Source organism: Cupressus sempervirens, chromosome 4 (assembly GCF_028749045.1).
Source record: "Cupressus sempervirens isolate cs-2001-9-10 chromosome 4, ASM2874904v1, whole genome shotgun sequence".
Lineage (NCBI taxonomy): Eukaryota > Viridiplantae > Streptophyta > Pinopsida > Cupressales > Cupressaceae > Cupressus > Cupressus sempervirens.
In genome coordinates, this window is record NC_143121.1 from 462,867,805 (window position 1) to 462,888,390 (window position 20,586).

The 20,586-nt window shown below is 37.3% G+C and overlaps 1 protein-coding gene across 17 annotated transcripts in view; it reads right to left on the reverse strand.

Moving 5' to 3' along the window:
• The window catches only part of LOC149561983 (ZIP metal ion transporter family), a 173,512-nt gene that overhangs the window by 49,296 nt on the left and 103,630 nt on the right, over positions 1-20,586 (reverse strand). For 10 of the 17 annotated variants that reach the window (XM_089825505.1, XM_089825504.1, XM_089825508.1 and 7 more), the window contains one exon: positions 8,587-8,658. The exons of the other annotated variants lie outside the window; for them this stretch is intronic. In XM_089825505.1, coding sequence (XP_089681631.1) covers positions 8,587-8,658 — 72 coding nt within the window. The remainder of the gene's footprint in view (positions 1-8,586; positions 8,659-20,586) is intronic. 17 annotated transcript variants of the gene reach the window in all.

The following is a 20,586-nucleotide window of genomic DNA, read 5'->3' on the forward strand; positions in this document are numbered from 1 at the left end:
AATTTTGATTTTTGAATGTTACTATTGGGTATGTAATATGTTACTATGTTGAATGTTCAATGGTTCTACTTCATCTTGCAATTTTTCTATGTTCAAGTTTTTTTTTTTATGGAGGTCCTCCATGAAATATTTGTAGCTACCCGATACGAGAGCACGAGCCTTACAACTAAACCTCTTTGGCTAAGAGCCAAGGACTTTGGGGTATCCATTCCGCCAAATTTGTCGGGGCATGATCCAGGCCTCATCCCTTTTCAATGTCAAAGTTGTGCACTCAACGAGACTTGATCCCTGGTGGACTCTTTAAGAACCTTTCAACTTCACAGGTAGACCAAGGGCCCATGTTCAAGTATTTTAATTTGGTATGTTCTACTAAAACATCATTTCATAACTAGCATTTCAAATTCTATATTTATACTATACAACATCCCTCCCTACCTCGTCCTCCCCTTGCCGTCATCCCCTGGTCGTCCCCTGCCATCCCGAAAATGAGGCCCACTTTCCCCACTTCCCAGAAACTCGTCCCAATATACCCCAATACTGGTGTTACACTGGATTTTTGCATTGATCTCCACTGTTGCAAATCCCTTGCAAAAGGATTTTTACTAGTGACATAAAGGCTCGAAAAGATACCAATTATCAAGTCCAATACCTCCTTCCTAGTGTCATCATCCTATGGTACTCATAGAGCTTCAAAATCTTACTTAGGCATGAAGTAGCTGCCAGCCTGCCAACTTGAATTACTTGCCAGGGTGTCTCAGTAACCCTAGTTGTCTTAAGGAAATCACAATAGAAGTAAGGACACATTGTATAAACATTGAAGGTGATTGGTCCACCTTACTCAAATATGCTTCCAATATATTAAGTGGAATGTTAACACAATCCCTGTGCTCATGCTAATTCTTCATAGTGCCTTGAACTGTGATCATCACTAAGCACCATATTGACCCACATTTGGTCTTCTTGACAGATTGTTGACAAGATCACCGGCTTTGATACCACTACAATGTTCGTGACTAACATTGGAACAATAATTCTCTACACTTTCCCTAAACTCCAATAGGCGGAATAATAACAAGCAGTTTTCTTTGATAGAAGGCATGAATACATGAGTTTTGTTGTCTTGCATTTTGTCACCACAAAATGTTGGTAAGAGTACGGAACTTTTTCAAGCTAGTTTCACGTCTCTCTAAGTTGAATTTGATATTCAATTGCTTCATGTTGATCTATCAATCAACTTCAACTCAAATATCAAATTCTTTTACTGAAGGCTTTTGTCAAGTCCTTTTCGTTTTTCTATTTGTTGAACCTATGCTTGATTTTTGAGGCCTTCTTCGTCCTTTTCTTTGCTTTTGAGTTTGCATTTGTTGGTTTTTAGTCCTTTGGTTTTGCTCATGTCATGGCTCTCAGTTTCCCCTTCTATTCGGTCTAACTTAGACCTTAATCGGAGTTGTCAATCAATAGATATGGCCATTTTAGTGCTTAAAAAGTGGACATTTTTTATACAACAGCAGGAACTTAAAATATCATGTTATATTTCTAATTTGACATTCACTTTTTGAAAAATATCACTTAAATTCACTTTATGTTATGTTTTTTAATTACTTTATCTTTTAAATTTTCATTTAAAGTAACTATAGTGCACTTTAAGTTATATTTTTAAGTTGAATTACTTTTTGATTTCACTTATGTGACTATATTAACTATATAGTTCAATTTAATTTTTAACATTTAAATCAAATACTCTAGTAAATATTACTTTTAAATGGTATTTACATGTTATATAATTAATATGATATGTAAATATAATTTATGTCCTACTTAAGTAATATTTTAATGAATATAAATTAGCATGCGCTTATTTAATCACTTAAAGTCATCAAAAGTGGACATTTTATGTCATTACATGTAAAATCCATAAAAAATGGACCTTTTTCATGTCTCTGCATATTTAAGTCATCAAAAGTGGACATTTTATATGCAATTACATGTAAAATTCATCAAAAGTGGACATTTTACATGTCACTACATATAAAGTTCAGCTTGGAATCATAACTGGACCTTTTTTATGTCATTACATCAAAAGGTGAGTTTTTGTGTCATTACATCAAAAAAGTGAGATACAACTTGAAATATGCTTTGCACCCCAAAAGGTCTAATTTTGACCATATGCATATTTTAAAATGTGTTATGCACTCCAAAAGGTCCAATTTTCTTTGTTGAAAGTTTTTTAAATATGCAAGTCACTCTAAAAGGTCCGATTTTGATCAAAAGCGTATTTTAAAACATGCATATCACTCCAAAAGGGACTTTTGGAAGAACACGTGCATTTGCTCTCCAAGAACCCGATTTTGCTTATTGTGAGAGATTTACTTGATGGTTTTGCATGAGATTTTCTCCAATAGGGTCGTTTTTGCTTGGCAATGGATTTTCTAACATAAAAAATGGATTCATCTTGCTAAAAGACGTTTTTCTAAGCTCTATCCAAGGGCACGTTTTTGGGGAAAAAAAATCAAAAATCACCATTTTTGGCTCAAGTTTTGGCCTAAAGAGGAATCGATTTGGCTTTTCAAGTGTTTTACATTACATTGTGACTCATGTTTTGATGTTTAAAAGCCAAAACGTTTTTATTTCATGCCTTTCATGAATCACGTTTTTACTTAAAATGCCCGGAAAATTGGGGTTTTAATCCACTTTTATGCATTTTGAAGCCACTTTTTTGCATTTTGATCCATATATATGCATTTGGGGAAGTCATTTTGCATTCACAAGTCAAAAATGAATTTAAAACATGCATTTTTTGGCCACGTTTTTGCAAAAACATCTCAGATTTTTGCATAAAAAATCATGTTTTTGTTCAAAAAACTCAAAAAATGGCATTTCAGCCCATACATTTGGATCAAGAGAGGTCATTTTTGAATTTTAATGCATGCTCTTGTTTTTGGAGACCACATTTTTGGCCTTCTCGTGTCAAATTCGACCATTGAATGTCCATTACATGCAAGTGCAGAAAAAGTCAAAAAATTGTTTGAAAATCTGGATTTGAGGAAGAATTGGTCTTCAAGTCTATAAAACTTGTTATTTTGGGTCTTTAACCTCCAAGTAAGTGGACATTTTCAAACTTGCTCATCAATTCATGCTTATCTTGCTATTTCCATACATATTATGGCTTGTTATTCCACACTTGTCCATATATATACTATGAAAAGTGCATTTTGCCTTTAAAAATGATGAAAACTCTTATTTTCACACTTTTGAAATTTTCCCAAATTCCAAATTCGAATTTTCACTTGAAAGCAATTTGCATATTGACATGTTTGAGTTTAAGACCAAAGGCATGTGTTTGTTTTGTGTTTGTTTTTCGTTGTTTCCTTGATTGCTTTTTCATTTTTCTTCTTTTAGAAGAAATTGCAAGTTCTTTCCCAAGAACTTGAGCATGTTTCACTTTACTCCACATTCCATTTCCATCTTTCCATGTCACAATACTTCACATCTCATCCGACAAATGCGATTACATCTTTTCCATCTCATTCACTATCCACACATGCATGAAATCCACTTTCCATTTCCATCCCTCCATATGCATTCATGACTTCATGAGCAATTACATGTTTCTGCATCTTTCCATGCTTTCCACCTCATCTTCCATTCACAGTTACATGTAAAAATTCGTCCACCATCCGCCTTTGCGTTCCATCTCATCCTTCATTCCTTGTTACATGTTGCACTTACATGTAATCATTTTTCATTTAATAACATCTTGAAAACCCTAAGTCAAATTTTGGAAATCAGCAAGTTCTCATTTGCACACATTCCTATGTGCCAAGCACTTCAAAAAGAAAAAAAAGAGAGAGGTAAAGGTGTTGATGGAAAGTTGTTCCTAGTTTATATCCAAACATCGTCAAGAAGGTTTTCAAAGTGTCAAAGAATCTAGAATGTGCCAATTTACAAAGGAGAATTCACGACAACTTGAACAAGAAAAGCTTGATCACATCAAGTTTTCAAATAACAATGGACAATTCAGAAAAGAGAATCAAGCTATCAAAAGATGCAACAACATGGTTATCAAGATGAATGCAGCAGTACAAAGTATAGGAACTCCCAATCCTGTTATCATCTGGGATAGTATCGCCAAGTACAAGCCTCTTCAAAACAATCCCTAGGATTGTTTCAATTCTCTTCTATCTTTCTTCTTCTCATTTCATGTTTGTAATTGAAAAGGATGTATTACATGAAAATGTGTAATTACATGTATGCGAGTTGCATGTACATGAAAAGATGTAATGCGAGTTGCAAATGCAGTTGCTGTAACCCTATAATTTCTCTTTTAGTAAGACTAGGTCAAAGTTGGTTGAGTTGCTCCCATTTTTTCCTCCACCTTTTTCTCAACTCCTGTGCCTATATAAAGGAGTGCCCCCTCATTGTACAAATCATCTTTTTTTGTATGCAAGAAAGTTCTTCCGCATTTGTGCAAGCATAACTTTGACTGTATAGTACAAAGTTGGGAGAAAAGTGAATAAAAGAAGCACTTGGATTCGAAACTTTGACTAGAAGCAATTGTGATAGAGCAAATTAGAAGCTTTGACTGTAATTTGTGCCTATTGTCTTGATTCATGTTATTATTGTGTGTTCAATAAAAGAGCATAGTGATTTAAGAAGCAATAGGATCCGAAGCTTTGACTAGGAGCGGTTGTGGAAATATATTGCTAGAAGCTTTGTCTATAGCTTATACTTCTTTCTTAATTCGCAAAATAGTTAAGTTATTCTTACTTTTAGGAGTCTTTGTGCCCTAATTGTAAAGTTTTTCCATATAGAAGTATGACTGGACTTAGAGCCAAACCAGTACATTTTTAGCTAGCCTTTGAGTTAGTGAAGGTTTATCGGTATCACTGTTTACAGCTCTTGATAGAAGTGTAGTTAGAGATTCACCCTACCCATTACTTACTCCAAAAGTAAGTGGATTCTTTCTTGAAAGATAAGAAGAAAGGATATTGGTAACACCCATTTTATAAAAATCTCTCAACTTCTTGCTTAGCTTGAGTTGATCCAAGGAATGGTGAGAAGGGGAGGTTTCCCTTTTAAGGTAGGAGAGACTCTGTCTCACACGCTGTAACTGGTCATCTTATTTTGCAACTGGATTTTTACCCAAAACTGTCAGTTGCAAAATATCCACCCAACAAGCTCAAACTCTTTAAAAATTTTAAGTGAGTCCAATTGGGGATTGCATTGATGAACCCCAACAGCCTGATCAATATTGTATCATGACAACCTTGTGACAACTTCCCATATCAGTGGATCAACTCCACAAGTGAGATGGCAGTGACACTATTGCCCCTAATTGGATTTCAATGGGATCTTTGAGTAGCTTGAATGCTACAGAGCACATTGCACATGAAGTGCCATGATACTAAAATGAATCACAACCAATGTTTTTTCAATGTCGTTTAGCAGTGGCTGATAGTTTGAACTGGTATTATAATCAATATATGTGATTCTTTCATTTGTATGGTGCAACCAAAATCAATATAGAATAGCTAGTGCACTTCTATTTGTAGTTTATCAAACAACATCAACAATGATGTGTCATGCTCAACACACCTTGGGCTTTAATGATCAATGTTTCTACTCCTAGATTTTGCAAAATGTTCGTCTTAGGCACACAAGACAATAGCCCTCACACACAACAATGATATTTTATTTGTTGCAAAGGAATGAAGCGAAAACTTCAGTGGCAACCTAATCAGAGGTAGAATGATGCTCCTATTGTTAACAATTTCTTTGGTTTTAGATCGATACTTTGCATGAATTCATTGTCTTTTTCACAAGTCTATTACTATCTCCTTACTGTTTCAGATATGTAACATCCGGTTTTCCCAGGTCTAAATTACCATTCAACATACTCAAAGAATACAGTTATACTAGATTTCATAAGAAGGTAGTTACATCATTCATGTTCATGTGAAAAATTTACCGTTAAAATCAGTTAGACAAAATTTCTTAACTAAAAACTTGGATTACCAATAAATGAAATAACTAGAGAGATTAAAGTCCACATACCTTGGAAACTAAGATTGAAAACATAACTAAGGATGCTTTTGCAACCACTCGGGTTAGTCTACAAATACACTACAACAATTTCACAAGTCGACTATCATCTAAAAATCGCTATCTCAAAAATCATATGATGATTACAACTAAATACCACTATAAATTTAAATTAGGGCATCACAAATCATTGTACCAATTAGGGCATCAATTACCATGGGTTCATTTAGGGCTCATGATACCGCTTTATCACTTAGGGCTTCCGCGACCACGGATTCATTTTAGGGCTTCCGCAACGACAGATTCAACTATAGCTTCGATACCACAGATCATATTAGGGCTTCCAATACCACTGTATCATTTAAGGTTCCAGCTGTCACACAATCAATTAGGGCTTCGAATTTTTTTTCCTTCCGATTACTTATCTGTGACAGTAACTCAAGATTAGAAATATATTTATATTCGATATTTATATAAATGAAATATAATTTATGAATCTATCCCTTACATAACGATAACAATGAAGTAACTCAATTTAATCTTACCTCCTCATAAATAAATGTGATATTATCTATTTCCGATAAACAAATGAATGCATAGCTTATCTCTTTCTGACGCCTAAGGTGAAACATTGTCAGGGGCTTTACCAGCCAACCGTGGACCACAACTTATACCTACACGATCTCTGACGAGAAAGGCCCTCCCTACCTGGAATTGACAAGGGTCGTCTTGCCATCCACTGGGCTTCCTGATAATTTAACTCACCACACGACTCGGTAACAGAAGATCACAATAACAGGAATGTGCATGAGCTATTATTTAATTTTAAATGATAAATATTGAAGTATCTTTTTTGATACGGATTTGATTATTACAGAATTCCACTTAAAGACCTCAACAATTTGACAACATTTTTCATGAGTGAAACATGCATGAGCTAATGTTATTATTTATCATATTTTATCTTATTCTGATGACTATCTTGATTTCTGCACCTCCTCACCTTTCCCAGGCCATCAACCGATGACTCCCTGATGCTAACATATTAATTTACTGTGGTCTCATAAAGATTTGCCTCATTTTTCTTACCATGGTCAATTGGTATTCATTTTGTATGTTTGTTGAAAAACTCTGATTTATTAACTTATCTTTGATTTAAACATGATTTCAAATTGCATGATATATGTTATCCAAGAAGATGGTCTTTTAAGATAAAAGAAATTTAAGAGAAATTGTCTATTCGGGTATCATGCAGTTATTGATTTGAATAGAAAATATGACTAAATGAATCAACTGATCTTCAACAAGATTTATATATAATAAATTGAGAGAGATAACTATGGACGGCTTCATCTGGGACTTAAATCATAACATGAAATAAAGACAAAAAGGATTTATGTTTGGCTCTTTCAACACTTTGATGATACAAAAACATTGGCTATATGGTCGGCTTACAAGGATGATTGCATATTATTATCATTGAGAAAAGGAAGAGAAAGTGTTTTTGATAAAATACAAAAGATATATCATGTGACCTAGCCCTGTGATAAAGTGACTTGAAATTCTGGAATGACTATAGTCACCTTTATATATTACATCCATTACAAAATAAATTAAAAGGCTGAATAGAAAAACGCATGGCTTCATACCTTCAATAACAATGCAAAATCGTATGCCAAACCTGCATAGGTTTAAACGTGTCGTAATGCAATATGAAATGGGCGGATACTTGGGGTGAAAACGTCTTCCTTGCTCTAGTTTCCACGTCTGAGAACCTAGGTAAATGGTTTGGGCGTGAACTATCAACAAGAAGGATTTAAAACCGAGTTCTGCTGATGCAACACATAGTTCAAAAGAATTTCGAACTTGAGGATTATCAATTCGACCAGAATATAGAAGAAAGCCGTAAAACAAAAGGTGAAATCACTGAGATATGACAAGGTTTGCATATAAAATGTTGAGCCAACCATACAGCTACCCAGCAGTTACAAAGATCACTCAAATTTTCAATCAATTCGGCTAAGGCAAGAAAGAAAGAAAAGAAGATACAAGGTTTTAAAAAGTTATTTTTTAATTATTAAAACCTAATAAGTAACATCACTTATTAAATAAATAATAAGAGCCCGACTCTAGGGCTTCCATCAATTACAAGAAAAATCCCAATGAAAATCAAGATGACCATTCGGATATCCAAATATTAAATTGACTAAAAGAAAAGAATAAGAAGTTGGTAAGAATTGAAAAAAATAAAATTCAAAGATTATAATAGTACAATTATTATAATCTTAACATTATTATAAAGTACGACTATTAAATTAATGGTGCCAAATCAAGGTTGTATTTAGATGAACATTTATAAACAATTATAAAAAAAATACTACGACAAAAGATAATTTAAAATCCTTTAAGATACAATTTACAAATAATTTAATTATTTTAATTAAATTAATTATTAATAACTCAATTATTTTAATTAAACTATTTATTAAAATAACTCATGCGATTCCACAGATGTATTCTGTTCCAAGTTGCTAGGTCCTCTACCTGTTTGCCAAGTGATGATGATGCCCTACCTAATTCTTTTCTGACAATGCTTCCACCTCTTCGACATGCTCCCTGCAAGAATTTTCTCTGTAATTAAATTATAAATTATATAACCATAAATAATCATAACAGTTAACCTTTCATCCTAATTCCATGAATTCGTGATTATCGATCAACTAACATGTCATCTGCACTTGAAATCATAACGACCAACTAACTTACCATTTTGCCAGATTATATCAAATTAAACTGCCCACTGACTTCATGTGAACCTCAACGTCTATATTCCAAGCTAGGTCAAAAATTGGGATGTAACAAGATACCTGTGTGATGAATGGTCAATCACCAAAGAGATATAATTCAATTATGCCTCTATTAGAATGCTGTGATGCTAATATCTATTCAAGCTCTCATATCTATAAATGTTGCAAGCCAAAAGATATAGCATTCCATAGATTATTATTCTAAATATCACCTTATTTGCAGCTTGGGTTAGTAGGATTAGATAATATAGAATATGTCCAATTATATTTGCTATCACGAATTTTTTCTTCAAATGACAACTTCACAAATTTGGGCAATCACGCACAAATGAAATTCTTAAGCCATATCTCCAACTACAAACTATGGAGGAACTTGCACCCCCGATACCGCAACTAAAGTCATCCAATTCTAAATTGGAATTCCAAATACAAAATGACATAGATGACTGATTGATTGATAATTACAATTGCTTCCTAAAGGCCAAATAAATATGAGAGTCACACCTCCAATGTAATGTCCCCTCTTTAGTATGACATGACATTGATCATGGATTTTGCCTATTCCAAACTCTCGTAGGCAAATGGTGTGGAGAGAGAGTCAATTCTGCGGATCAGATGGTCATATCTTGCTCTTGAAGAAGTGTTAAGAGGTTATATTTTATTATTATGTGTTATTGGGGCCTACATGTTATAATTTTAAGTTGAGTTGCACTTTTTATTTTATAAAGTTACTTTATTATAAAAAGTGCATTATAATGAGATTTTATAAAGGATGTTTCTAAAAGTTCTAGAAAAAGTACATTATAATGAGATTTTATAAAGGATGTTTCTAGAAGTTCTAGCAACTTCTTAGAAAAGTGAATAAATAGAGGGTTGGGCCTCTCATTTTGGACATGCTTGGATTTGAGATTTCTTCTACTTCTTCCATTGTGGAGCAAATTTGTAGTCTCTTGGGTCTGCAAATTATTTGATCTTTGGGAACGAATCACTCCCTTGGATTGGTGACTTTGAGGGTGTGAAATATCACCTGAATTGTTGCATTTGAGGAGTTGGTAATTCAGCCATCTCATTTGGACTTCATTGAGATTCAGTTATAAGGGTTTACTTTGGTTGGAATAAGGGTTTCAGTTGTGCCATAGCATTTGTGGATTGATTAACAGGGTTTGTAGACACAGTTGTGCATTATTTTCAGACTGCCAGTCCAAGGTTTGGACCCACGTTTTTGCCCATAACTCCTAATTGATTTGACGGATGGATTTCATATTTTAGGGGGTTATTCAGCAACCCTAGGCGCCCAGATTTATTGCTTTTGGAGTGACAAAAACGCTGCAATATTTTTATCTAGCAGCCGTACCTGTACGGCCCTGTCAGTTGGGCAGCAGCAGCAATTTTGTGAGTCGGTTTGGGGCAGATTTGAGGTCTTCGTGTGGCATCAATTCAGCATTTATATCCAGCAAAATTGGAGCTATTCCAGGTGCACAAACTGAAGTTTTGATTGCCAAAATATTGCATGTTATGGATTAGAACAGTCAGCACTGTCATTGCATAAATAGTTATTTCCAGTCATTAATAACTGTTGTAAAAGTTTCGTCATTTGCATTCCAAATCTGAACTGGGTTATTGTTCATGTCATAACATTGCATTGTCAAGAGTTTGATGTATTAGAAGTGCATAGTTGTGACAGTCTCTCATTGTAATCAGTTCTATTTGCTGTCATAAAATCAGAATTGCATTGGACTTCATATTTGAGTTTCATATTGTCATCTATCTCTTAGATTGGTAGTGTTATAATCTGGAAATTGTTGTTCATACATTATCGGCATCATATATTGAGGTTTCATTGTACAACAATTAGTAATATTGCAGCCTTATTCGGTTACATGCCAACTGTTTGACAAAATTCCTAAGTCCAGTTTGAGGGTTTCAGTGGCCTTTATAGTAAGGGTCATTACAGTGGTATCAGAGCTATAAGTCCTGCCATCCTGTGGAGGTTTTATAGGGAATTTGGAACAGCTGGATAGAAGGGAAAGTGTTTGACGAAATGTCAAAACACTAAAATCAGAACATTTATGTTTGAGCATGCGACAGAGGCTTTATAATTTCCGCAATACCAAAGCAAGACAAGATAGAATTTCAGACCTGCAGAGCAAACAGTCTAGCTCATCTGTACAGGTGGACATAGAATCCAGTCATACAGACACAGGGGAGGTATTCTTTGATCAAGACTACGACTACAATATGGATAGAGGCGGGAATGCCGGTCCAGATCAGCGAGAGGAAAGATTTTTACAGTTATTAGACACCTTGGCACAGGGACAACGATTAGCCGAACAAAGAGCACAGGAACAGAATCAGAGAATGGAGCTTATGATGTAGATGATGGCTCGTCAAATGGGGTTGAACGCTAACATAGGTGGAGGAAATAATCAGAATGGTAACAATCAGAATGGGAATAATCAAGATGGGATACATAATGGAGGCGAACAAATTGGGAACAATTTCGGTCATGCACCCCAGCAAGCTAGGACAGTGAGTTCGAGGTCTATGATTCCCACGTTCCTTCCTAGAGCTCCAGAGCAGCCAGTACCAGAACCCCAGATCACTGACATACAGGATCAGCTGAGGAGAGATTGGGAAGCAGGAGGGCCAGATTTTACAGCTGCAATCACCTTTAGAGAGTATATGGATGTGCGGATGAAGCATATGCCCCATGGACATGACAGGACTCAGAGCTATGAGCTACGAAAGAAAGTAGGGAAACTTCAATTACCATATTATGATGGCTCGGGGAAGTCTACAGCAAGAGCTTGGGTTCAAAAACTTGACACATACTTTCAATTGAACCCTATGTCTGAGGAAGAAGCTATTAAGTATGCAGCAATTCACCTGGATGGGTTAGCACACGAGTGGTGGCATCATGGTATGATCACTATGGGTCATGCACACATTACCTCATATGTGGAGTTTACGAAGAGACTGATTGAACGTTTTGATAAGAAGGATCCAGAACTCCATTTCAAGGAGTTAGCTCAGCTTAAACAATGGGGATCATTGGAAACATAAATTTCAGAATTTCAGAAACTTGCAGTGTTAGTAACAGATGTATCTGAACGGAGGCTATTTGTTTTATTTATGGATGGGCTAGTTGATCCGTTGAGAGGGTGGATTAAAGCTCTCAACCCTCCCACTTTGCAGGAAGCCATTAAGAAAGCTCGTGACATGGATTCCTCTTCAGCTTCTAAAAATAAATTCCAGGCAAAGAGTTTCCCTTCAGGAAAAAATAGGGACAGGAAACCCTTTCATAGAGAGGCACAACTACCTAAGGAGGAAAGCAAGAGGTTGGACAAGGAGACACTTAATGACTTGCGTAGGAAGAAGCTATGCTTCTATTGCAAAGGCCCGTATGAGTATGGCCATGACTGTTCTATGAGGCCAAAAGGGAAGACCAACCGAGCAATGTGGGCTTATTACGAAGGCTCAGATTCAGATAGTTCAGAACATCATGATGAGGATCCTGATGAAGCAGAGAGAGAGCAGGAGATAGACAGTGCAGGGCAACAGTAGGGAACAGAGCTACATTTACATGAAGCACGACTGTCTAGTATCCAGAGAGAGGGATCTTTCAGACTTCGGGGAGTTTTGGCTGGGCAGAAGGTTATTACATTATTGGACACAGGTGCCACACATAATTTCATTGATGCACGATTCGTGGAGAAGCGTGGACTCATTACTGAGGAGTTCGTGGGACTGAGAGTCAAGGTAGCTGATGGATACACTCTTCGTTGTGATAGGATGGTACGAGACCTACCTTTGCGCCTGAACAACTATGAGTTTAAGGCAGACTATCACGTGGTCAACATGTGTGACATGGATATAGTACTTGGAATGCAGTGGCTACATTCATTGAAGGTGGTTACCCTGAGACTAGAGGATATGGAGATACAACTCAAAGTGAATGGTAGGACTCATGTGCTTAAGGCTATCCGTAATGGAGACATCAGGACTATCTCATTTAGGCGGCTGGAGAGATTAACTAGGCATAATGATATAGAGTGGGCAGCAGTTTGTACTTTGACACCTACACAGGAGGAGCAACATAAGACAGAATATCATCCTGATATTCAGAAATTGAGGATTAAGTACGAAAAGGTATTCAATGAGATTCCACCAGGCAGGCCACCGGACAGAGGCATTGAGCATATTATTGAGTTGGAGGAAGGTGCTAAGCCTATCATGATCACACCATATCGACACCCAAAGCGACTCAAGGATGAGATCGAAAGGACCATCGAGGAGTTGCTAGCTATGGGGCACATCCGACCAAGTAAGTCACCTTTTTCATCTTCTGTTGTTTTGGTAAAAAAGAAGGATGGAACTCTTCGGATGTGTGTTGATTACAGGGAATTAAATAAGAGAACCATTAAGAACAGGTATCCCATTCCTCGCATTGATGAGTTGATAGATGAATTGCATGGGGCTTGTTATTTCACGAAAATTGATTTGAGATCAGGATATCACCAGATCAGAGTCCGTGAACAGGATATTGAGAAAACTGCTTTCAGATGTCATTGTGGGCACTTTGAGTTTGTAGTCATGCCTTTCGGCCTGACCAATGCACCTGCCACTTTCCAGTCCACTATGAACAGAGTTTTCCACCATCAGTTGAGGAAATTCGTGCTGGTGTTTTTTGATGACATTTTGATCTATAGCCGATCATGGCAGGAGCATCTAGAGCATTTGGAGACAGTGTTGAGCATTTTATAGAAGGAGTCCTTGTATGCAAAAGAGTCCAAATGTGACTTAGGGATGACCGAGCTGTTATATTTGGGACACATTATTAGTGCAGATGGAGTGCGGATGGATCCTGAAAAGATTCGTGCTATTGTTGATTGGCCTCCACCAGAGAACCTTACACAGTTGAGGGGGTTTCCTTGGTTTATGTGGTTTCTATTGCAGGTTTGTCAGTGGCTACTCACGACATGCAGCTCCCATGACAGATCTACTGAAAAAAGGGGAATTTGTGTGGACTCAGAAGGCACAGGACTGTTTTATGAGATTTAAGAAGATAATGACTACGTGCCCAGTTCTAGCATTACCTGATTTAACGAAGCCATTTGAGCTTCAATGTGATGCATCTGGAGAGGGAGTAGGTGCTGTACTTATGCAGAATAAGCACCCCATAGCTTATGAGAGCAGGAAGCTTAGAGGCCCCGAGCGTTCATTCAGTATATATGATAAGGAGATGTTGGCCATCATGCATGCTTTGGCCAAATTCAGACAATATCTTGTGGGTAGCAAGTTTTGTATTAAAACTGATCATAACAGTTTGAGGCATTTCTTGGGACAGCGGGACCTGAATAATCGCCAGCAAAAGTGGGTAAGTAAGTTGCAGGCATATGATTTTGACATCTCATATGTCAAGGGAACTCAGAATGTTGTTACAGATGCTCTTTCTCGAAGGCCACACCTCACTCTTATGGTTCAGATATCAGAGGATTGGCGACACTTGATTATAGCAGAGTATGCCAGGGATACATGGGCCTCTGATATAGTGGAGGGAATAGTGATTGATACCAGATACACACTTGTAGATGATTTAATCATTTACAAGAACAGGATTTACCTAGTCCCAGGATCGAAGGTTAAGCAACTGAATTTGAGAGCATTTCATGACTCACCGACAGCAGGCCATCCCGGGTACTTCAAGACTTACAGGTCAGTTCGAGAGCGGTTCAATTGGAAGGGGCTGAAAGCTGATGTTTTGCAGTACGTTCGAGAGTGTCTTGTTTGCCAGCAAAACAAACAAGAACACACCTATCCGGCAGGGTTCCTACAGCCACTTCCGATCCCTGACAGGAAGTGGGAGTGCATCTCCATGGACTTTATCACAGGTTTGCCCAAGGTACAAGGACGGGATTGTATTTATGTGGTGGTAGATAGATTAACAAAATATGCTCATTTCTTTCCTATCACCACTACCCACTCAGCACCTCAGGTGGCAGAGGTTTTCTTTCGGGAGGTTTTCAGATTGCACGGATTGCCTCGGAACATTGTGAGTGACAGGGATAGCCGTTTCATGAGTCATTTTTGGCAGGAGGTATTCCGATTATGTGGCACGGAGCTTACACCCAGCACTAGCTATCACCCACAAATCGATGGTCAGACGGAGATTGTGAACAAATGGGTGGAAGGGTATTTAAGGAATTATGTGGCAGCTCAGCAGCGAGCTTGGGTCAGATGGATATATCTCTGCGAGTATTGTTACAATACTACATATCACATCACTATACAGATGACACCCTTCATGGCACTTTACGGTTATGAAGCACCTAGTTTCTTGGATTTGTTGTTAGGCGACAATCGGGTACCGAGTGCAGGAGAATTATTACAGGAGAGTAAGGATATAGTTGCTACTCTCAAAGATAATATTGCGAGAGCTCAGAACCAGCAGAAGCAGTATGCAGACTAGAAGAGGACTGAGCGTAGTTTTGAGGTGGATGATATGGTTTACCTCATGTTGCAGCCATACAGGCAATCTACTCTTAAGAAGAGTGGTGCAAAGAAACTCAAGCCACGCTATTACGAACCATTCAGGGTTATCAGGCGAATTGGTGAGGTGGCTTATGAGTTGGAGCTTCCGGCAGACAGCAGGGTGCACAATGTGTTTCATGTGTCCCGCCTCAAGAAGGCGTTGGGTCAGAATGTGGTGCCTTCCGCAGTATTACCTCCTTTAGACGATGAGGGAAAATTGATTTTAGTGCCAGAATCCATCCTGGAGAGCAGAGAAAAGCAGCTTCGCAGAAGAGTGATCAGAGAATACTTGGTTAAGTGGAAAGATCTACCTGTTGAGGATGCTACTTGGGAGGGGGAAGCTATTTTGCAGCACCCGGCGTTGAGATTGCTTGAGGCCAAGCAATTTCAGGAGGGGCGGACTGTAATGTCCCCTCTTTAGTACGACATGACATTGATCATGGATTTTGCCTATTCCAAACTCTCGTAGGCAAATGGTGTGGAGAGAGAGTCAATTCTGCGGATCAGATGGTCATATCTTGCTCTTGAAGAAGTGTTAAGAGGTTATATTTTATTATTATGTGTTATCGGGGCCTACATGTTATAATTTTAAGTTGAGTTGCACTTTTTATTTTATAAAGTTACTTTATTATAAAAAGTGCATTATAATGAGATTTTATAAAGGATGTTTCTAAAAGTTCTAGAAAAAGTACATTATAATGAGATTTTATAAAGGATGTTTCTAGAAGTTCTAGCAACTTCTTAGAAAAGTGAATAAATAGAGGGTTGGGCCTCTCATTTTGGACATGCTTGGATTTGAGATTTCTTCTACTTCTTCCATTGTGGAGCAAATTTGTAGTCTCTTGGGTCTGCAAATTATTTGATCTTTGGGAACGAATCACTCCCTTGGATTGGTGACTTTGAGGGTGTGAAATATCACCTGAATTGTTGCATTTGAGGAGTTGGTAATTCAGCCATCTCATTTGGACTTCATTGAGATTTAGTTATAAGGGTTTACTTTGGTTGGAATAAGGGTTTCAGTTGTGCCATAGCATTTGTGGATTGATTAACAGGGTTTGTAGACACAGTTGTGCATTATTTTCAGACTGCCAGTCCAGGGTTTGGACCCACGTTTTTGCCCATAACTCCTAATTGGTTTGACGGATGGATTTCATATTTTAGGGGGTTATTCAGCAACCCTAGGCGCCCAGATTTATTGCTTTTGGAGTGACAAAAACGCTGCAATATTTTTATCTAGCAGCCGTACCTGTACGGCCCTGTCAGTTGGGCAGCAGCAGCAATTTTGTGAGTCGGTTTGGGGCAGATTTGAGGTCTTCGTGTGGCATCAATTCAGCATTTATATCCGGCAAAATTGGAGCTATTCCAAGTGCACAAACTGAAGTTTTGATTGCCAAAATATTGCATGTTATGGATTAGAACAGTCAGCACTGTCATTGCATAAATAGTTATTTCCAGTCATTAATAACTGTTGTAAAAGTTTCGTCATTTGCATTCCAAATCTGAACTGGGTTATTGTTCATGTCATAACATTGCATTGTCAAGAGTTTGATGTATTAGAAGTGCATAGTTGTGACAGTCTCTCATTGTAATCAGTTCTATTTGCTGTCATAAAATCAGAATTGCATTGGACTTCATATTTGAGTTTCATATTGTCATCTATCTCTTAGATTGGTAGTGTTATAATCTGGAAATTGTTGTTCATACATTATCGGCATCATATATTGAGGTTTCATTGTACAACAATTAGTAATATTGCAGCCTTATTCGGTTACATGCCAACTGTTTGACAAAATTCCTAAGTCCAGTTTGAGGGTTTCAGTGGCCTTTATAGTAAGGGTCATTACATCCAATTAGCTAACATGTCGGTCCAAAATGATTTCAGGAAACAAGTAACAAATAAGACCGTCCCCACAAAAAATTAATAATCCCCCTTTGATTAATAATCAAATTAGTTAATTAAAGAAATCCTTAATTGTAATGTTACTTAAATTTGGGACCACTCAATTAAGTTTATTTATTTATTTCCATTAATTAAGGGAAATTGGAGATCTAATCAAACGATTCCCAAGTTGAAGCCCTTCTTAAGAACAAAGTAAAGGCTAAAGCGTGAGCAAAATCTGTAGTTGGGAGGATTGGAAACCATCCGACAAGGAAAGCACAAATCGTATGTGAGGTTAGTGGAAAGCAATTGTGAGATTCTTACCTCTCCCATACCAAACATATATCAAACTTGTTGATCAAGCAACCAACCTGTTCATATAGTCAACGTTGGACAAGTAATAAAAAGAAAGAAATCCTAAAATGATAGACACTCCACGGCATTGAGAATCTATCCTTCTCAATAGAACCCAGAATTGGAGGATCTAAACCAAGACCTCTGGATGCAAGGAGTACAAGTTCAGGTCAGAGCTTGCAAGTGACTGAAGTGTTGGGGACACTAAAGGTGTAAATGTAGAGGAAGTGTGCATGGTAGAGTGCAGGGAAAGCAACATAACATAGGGATCAGAATAGTCCACCCAAGTCTAGCACAGAGGTGAGCAAGCAAGCAAGAAAGATGGTGATTCCTCCACTAAGTCCAAATGTCGATCAACATAAACTCCCAAGGTTCACGAGGAATGGGTCAGAAAATCCTCAAGTCACAATAAAGCATGTGAAAAATATATGGTTTGCAAGCGACCGGGTTGGTAAAAATTATTGGCTAAGGTTGTTCCCCACCATACTATAGGGAATAGGCATCAACTAGTTTTTAGAACTAGAAGAACACAAAGTATCTTAGGACAACTTGAAGAAGGCATTGCGAGAGGAATTTAATAAGGGACAAGAATGATATCGTAGCAGAATTTTATAACACCAAAGAAAGGAAACATGAAGATTTGTAAGCATACAATTGTTGGCTCGAGGAACTATTGTGCAAGATGGAGAACCAACTAGTCAATGGAATGAAGAAAATGAAAACAATATCCATATCCTCAATATTGATGCCTACAATTGGGCGACGAACATCAAGAGTGAAGAGAAGACATCATCCCAAGGGAAGAGGAAGAGAAACAATAATGAGAGCACAACAGGTGGCAACAATGAAGAATTCAAAATGGTTCAGGCTTTGCAATGAGATGTGATAAGAAAAATTGAAAGAATTGAAGGCCAAGAAATGAACCAATAAAGAAACTAATGAACTATGGTGTACTAAATGCAAAATTGAGAGGCCAACAAAAGGCACTCGTCCTAGAGAGATGTTTTGTGAGTTTTGCTAGATGATGGATCATTCAATGAAGGAAAGTCCATATAATTTGAAGACAAGAAGTATGCATGTACTCTTCAAAAAGGGAGAGTCAACTCCATCGAAACCACCAAATGTATCACTAGGTAGGTCATGGAAATCGAGGGGGGAATTAAATATAGGACTCAAGAGGACTTCCTATCATATATTGTTGACAATGTAGTGAATAAGGATATTTTATGAAAGATTGCCATATAGGTATTGTGGCAATAATACAAACCAAGTGACCATAAAGACACCAGTGGCTTGAGGCAAAAAGGCATTAATATAATGGACATAGTGTTAGTAATAACAGTCCATACCACACAAGGGGGGATGAATCAGTTGTGTGCGATAATTATAAACTTCAAACTTCTTAATCAAACCACCAACCAAGAATATAACAGTGCATAACAAGATAAAAGTCAACACCTATTAGGAGTTGAGAACAAAAGGCTCAGTGCTTGAAGAGAGAAGGTTAAATATACCTTCAAGAAGACTCACTATCTGAGAAGTGAAGGCTAAAGCCACCATCAAAGATTTACAGATCTGAATAATGAATTGACTAATGATAACACGCTTGTCTTAACAGTTCCAATGAAGTACACTTAGGAATGATATCAAATTCCACATAAGGATAGTTTATGAAAGATTGCCATATAGGTATTGTGGCAATAATACAGACCAAGTGACCATAAAGATACCAGTGGCTTGAGGCAAAAGTGCATTAATATAATGGACGTAGTGTTAGTAATAACAGTCCACACCACACAAGGGGGGATGAATCAGTTGTGTGCGATAATTATAAACTTCAAAGTTCTTAATCAAATCACCAACCAAGAATATAATAGTGCATAACAAGATAAAAGTCAACACCTATTAGGAGTTGAGAACAAAAGGCTCAGTGCTTGAAGAGAGAAGGTTAAATATACCTTCAAGAAGACTCACTATCTGAGAAGTGAAGGCTAAAGCCACCATCAAAGATTTACAGATCTGAATAATGAATTGACTAATGATAACACACTTGTCTTAACAGTTCCAATGAAGTGCACTTAGGAATGATATCAAATTCCACTCATACCTCTACCAAAGCATCTGACAATCCTTCAATGCTGCTTTGATATCCAGCATCAAGGCTTGCACATACAATTTCATTCCACTCATTCCATAAATTACAACCAAGGAAATTACTTTCCTTTATACAAGTTACAAACAAGCAATTAGGTCGGCCTATTAGGATATCCCTAATGCACAAATAATTAAATAGACTCGTGCTAGATGCACATGACACCTTTTACAATTATACAACAATTACAATTATCAAATTACATGCCATGATCCACAATTAATGCTCACCAATCCAAACAACATGCTACACCATCCTCTCAGCTCCCAAAAGCAATGATCCATACGTCACACACTAGCAATCCTGACGAAATGAACCAAATGACCCACAGATCCCGAAGCATGCATTATTCCTAGTCTTGAACTATGATCTATGCTCTCAAACCTTAAGTCTGACTTGCCAACATGCTATATCCAAAATACAGCAACTACCTCATATTTCTCTGTCACTCTCCTACCACTAGTCTTTCACTAAAACAAGTGGAACTTACTCAAAAAATCACGTAAAGAGCTACAATAGTAGACATAAGGTCTACACTTATCCTACAACACATATCCAAGCTCGCATATTCAGGAATGCCATACATTGTCCATACTGCTCTGATCAATAGCATGCAACACACAAAATCTAAGTCTTTCTAACTCTATTCTAAAACTCTTGAACATACGTTGACATCAATAACAAAACCTACATGTCAACACCCATCTTAAAAAAAGTTCCAGCTCAACCAACCCTCCAATGCTCAACACATAGAGGAATGGGATAAGGCAGTCCTAGCGATCATGAAAGCATAGACAAAGAAGGTGGTGTAGCCGAACCTT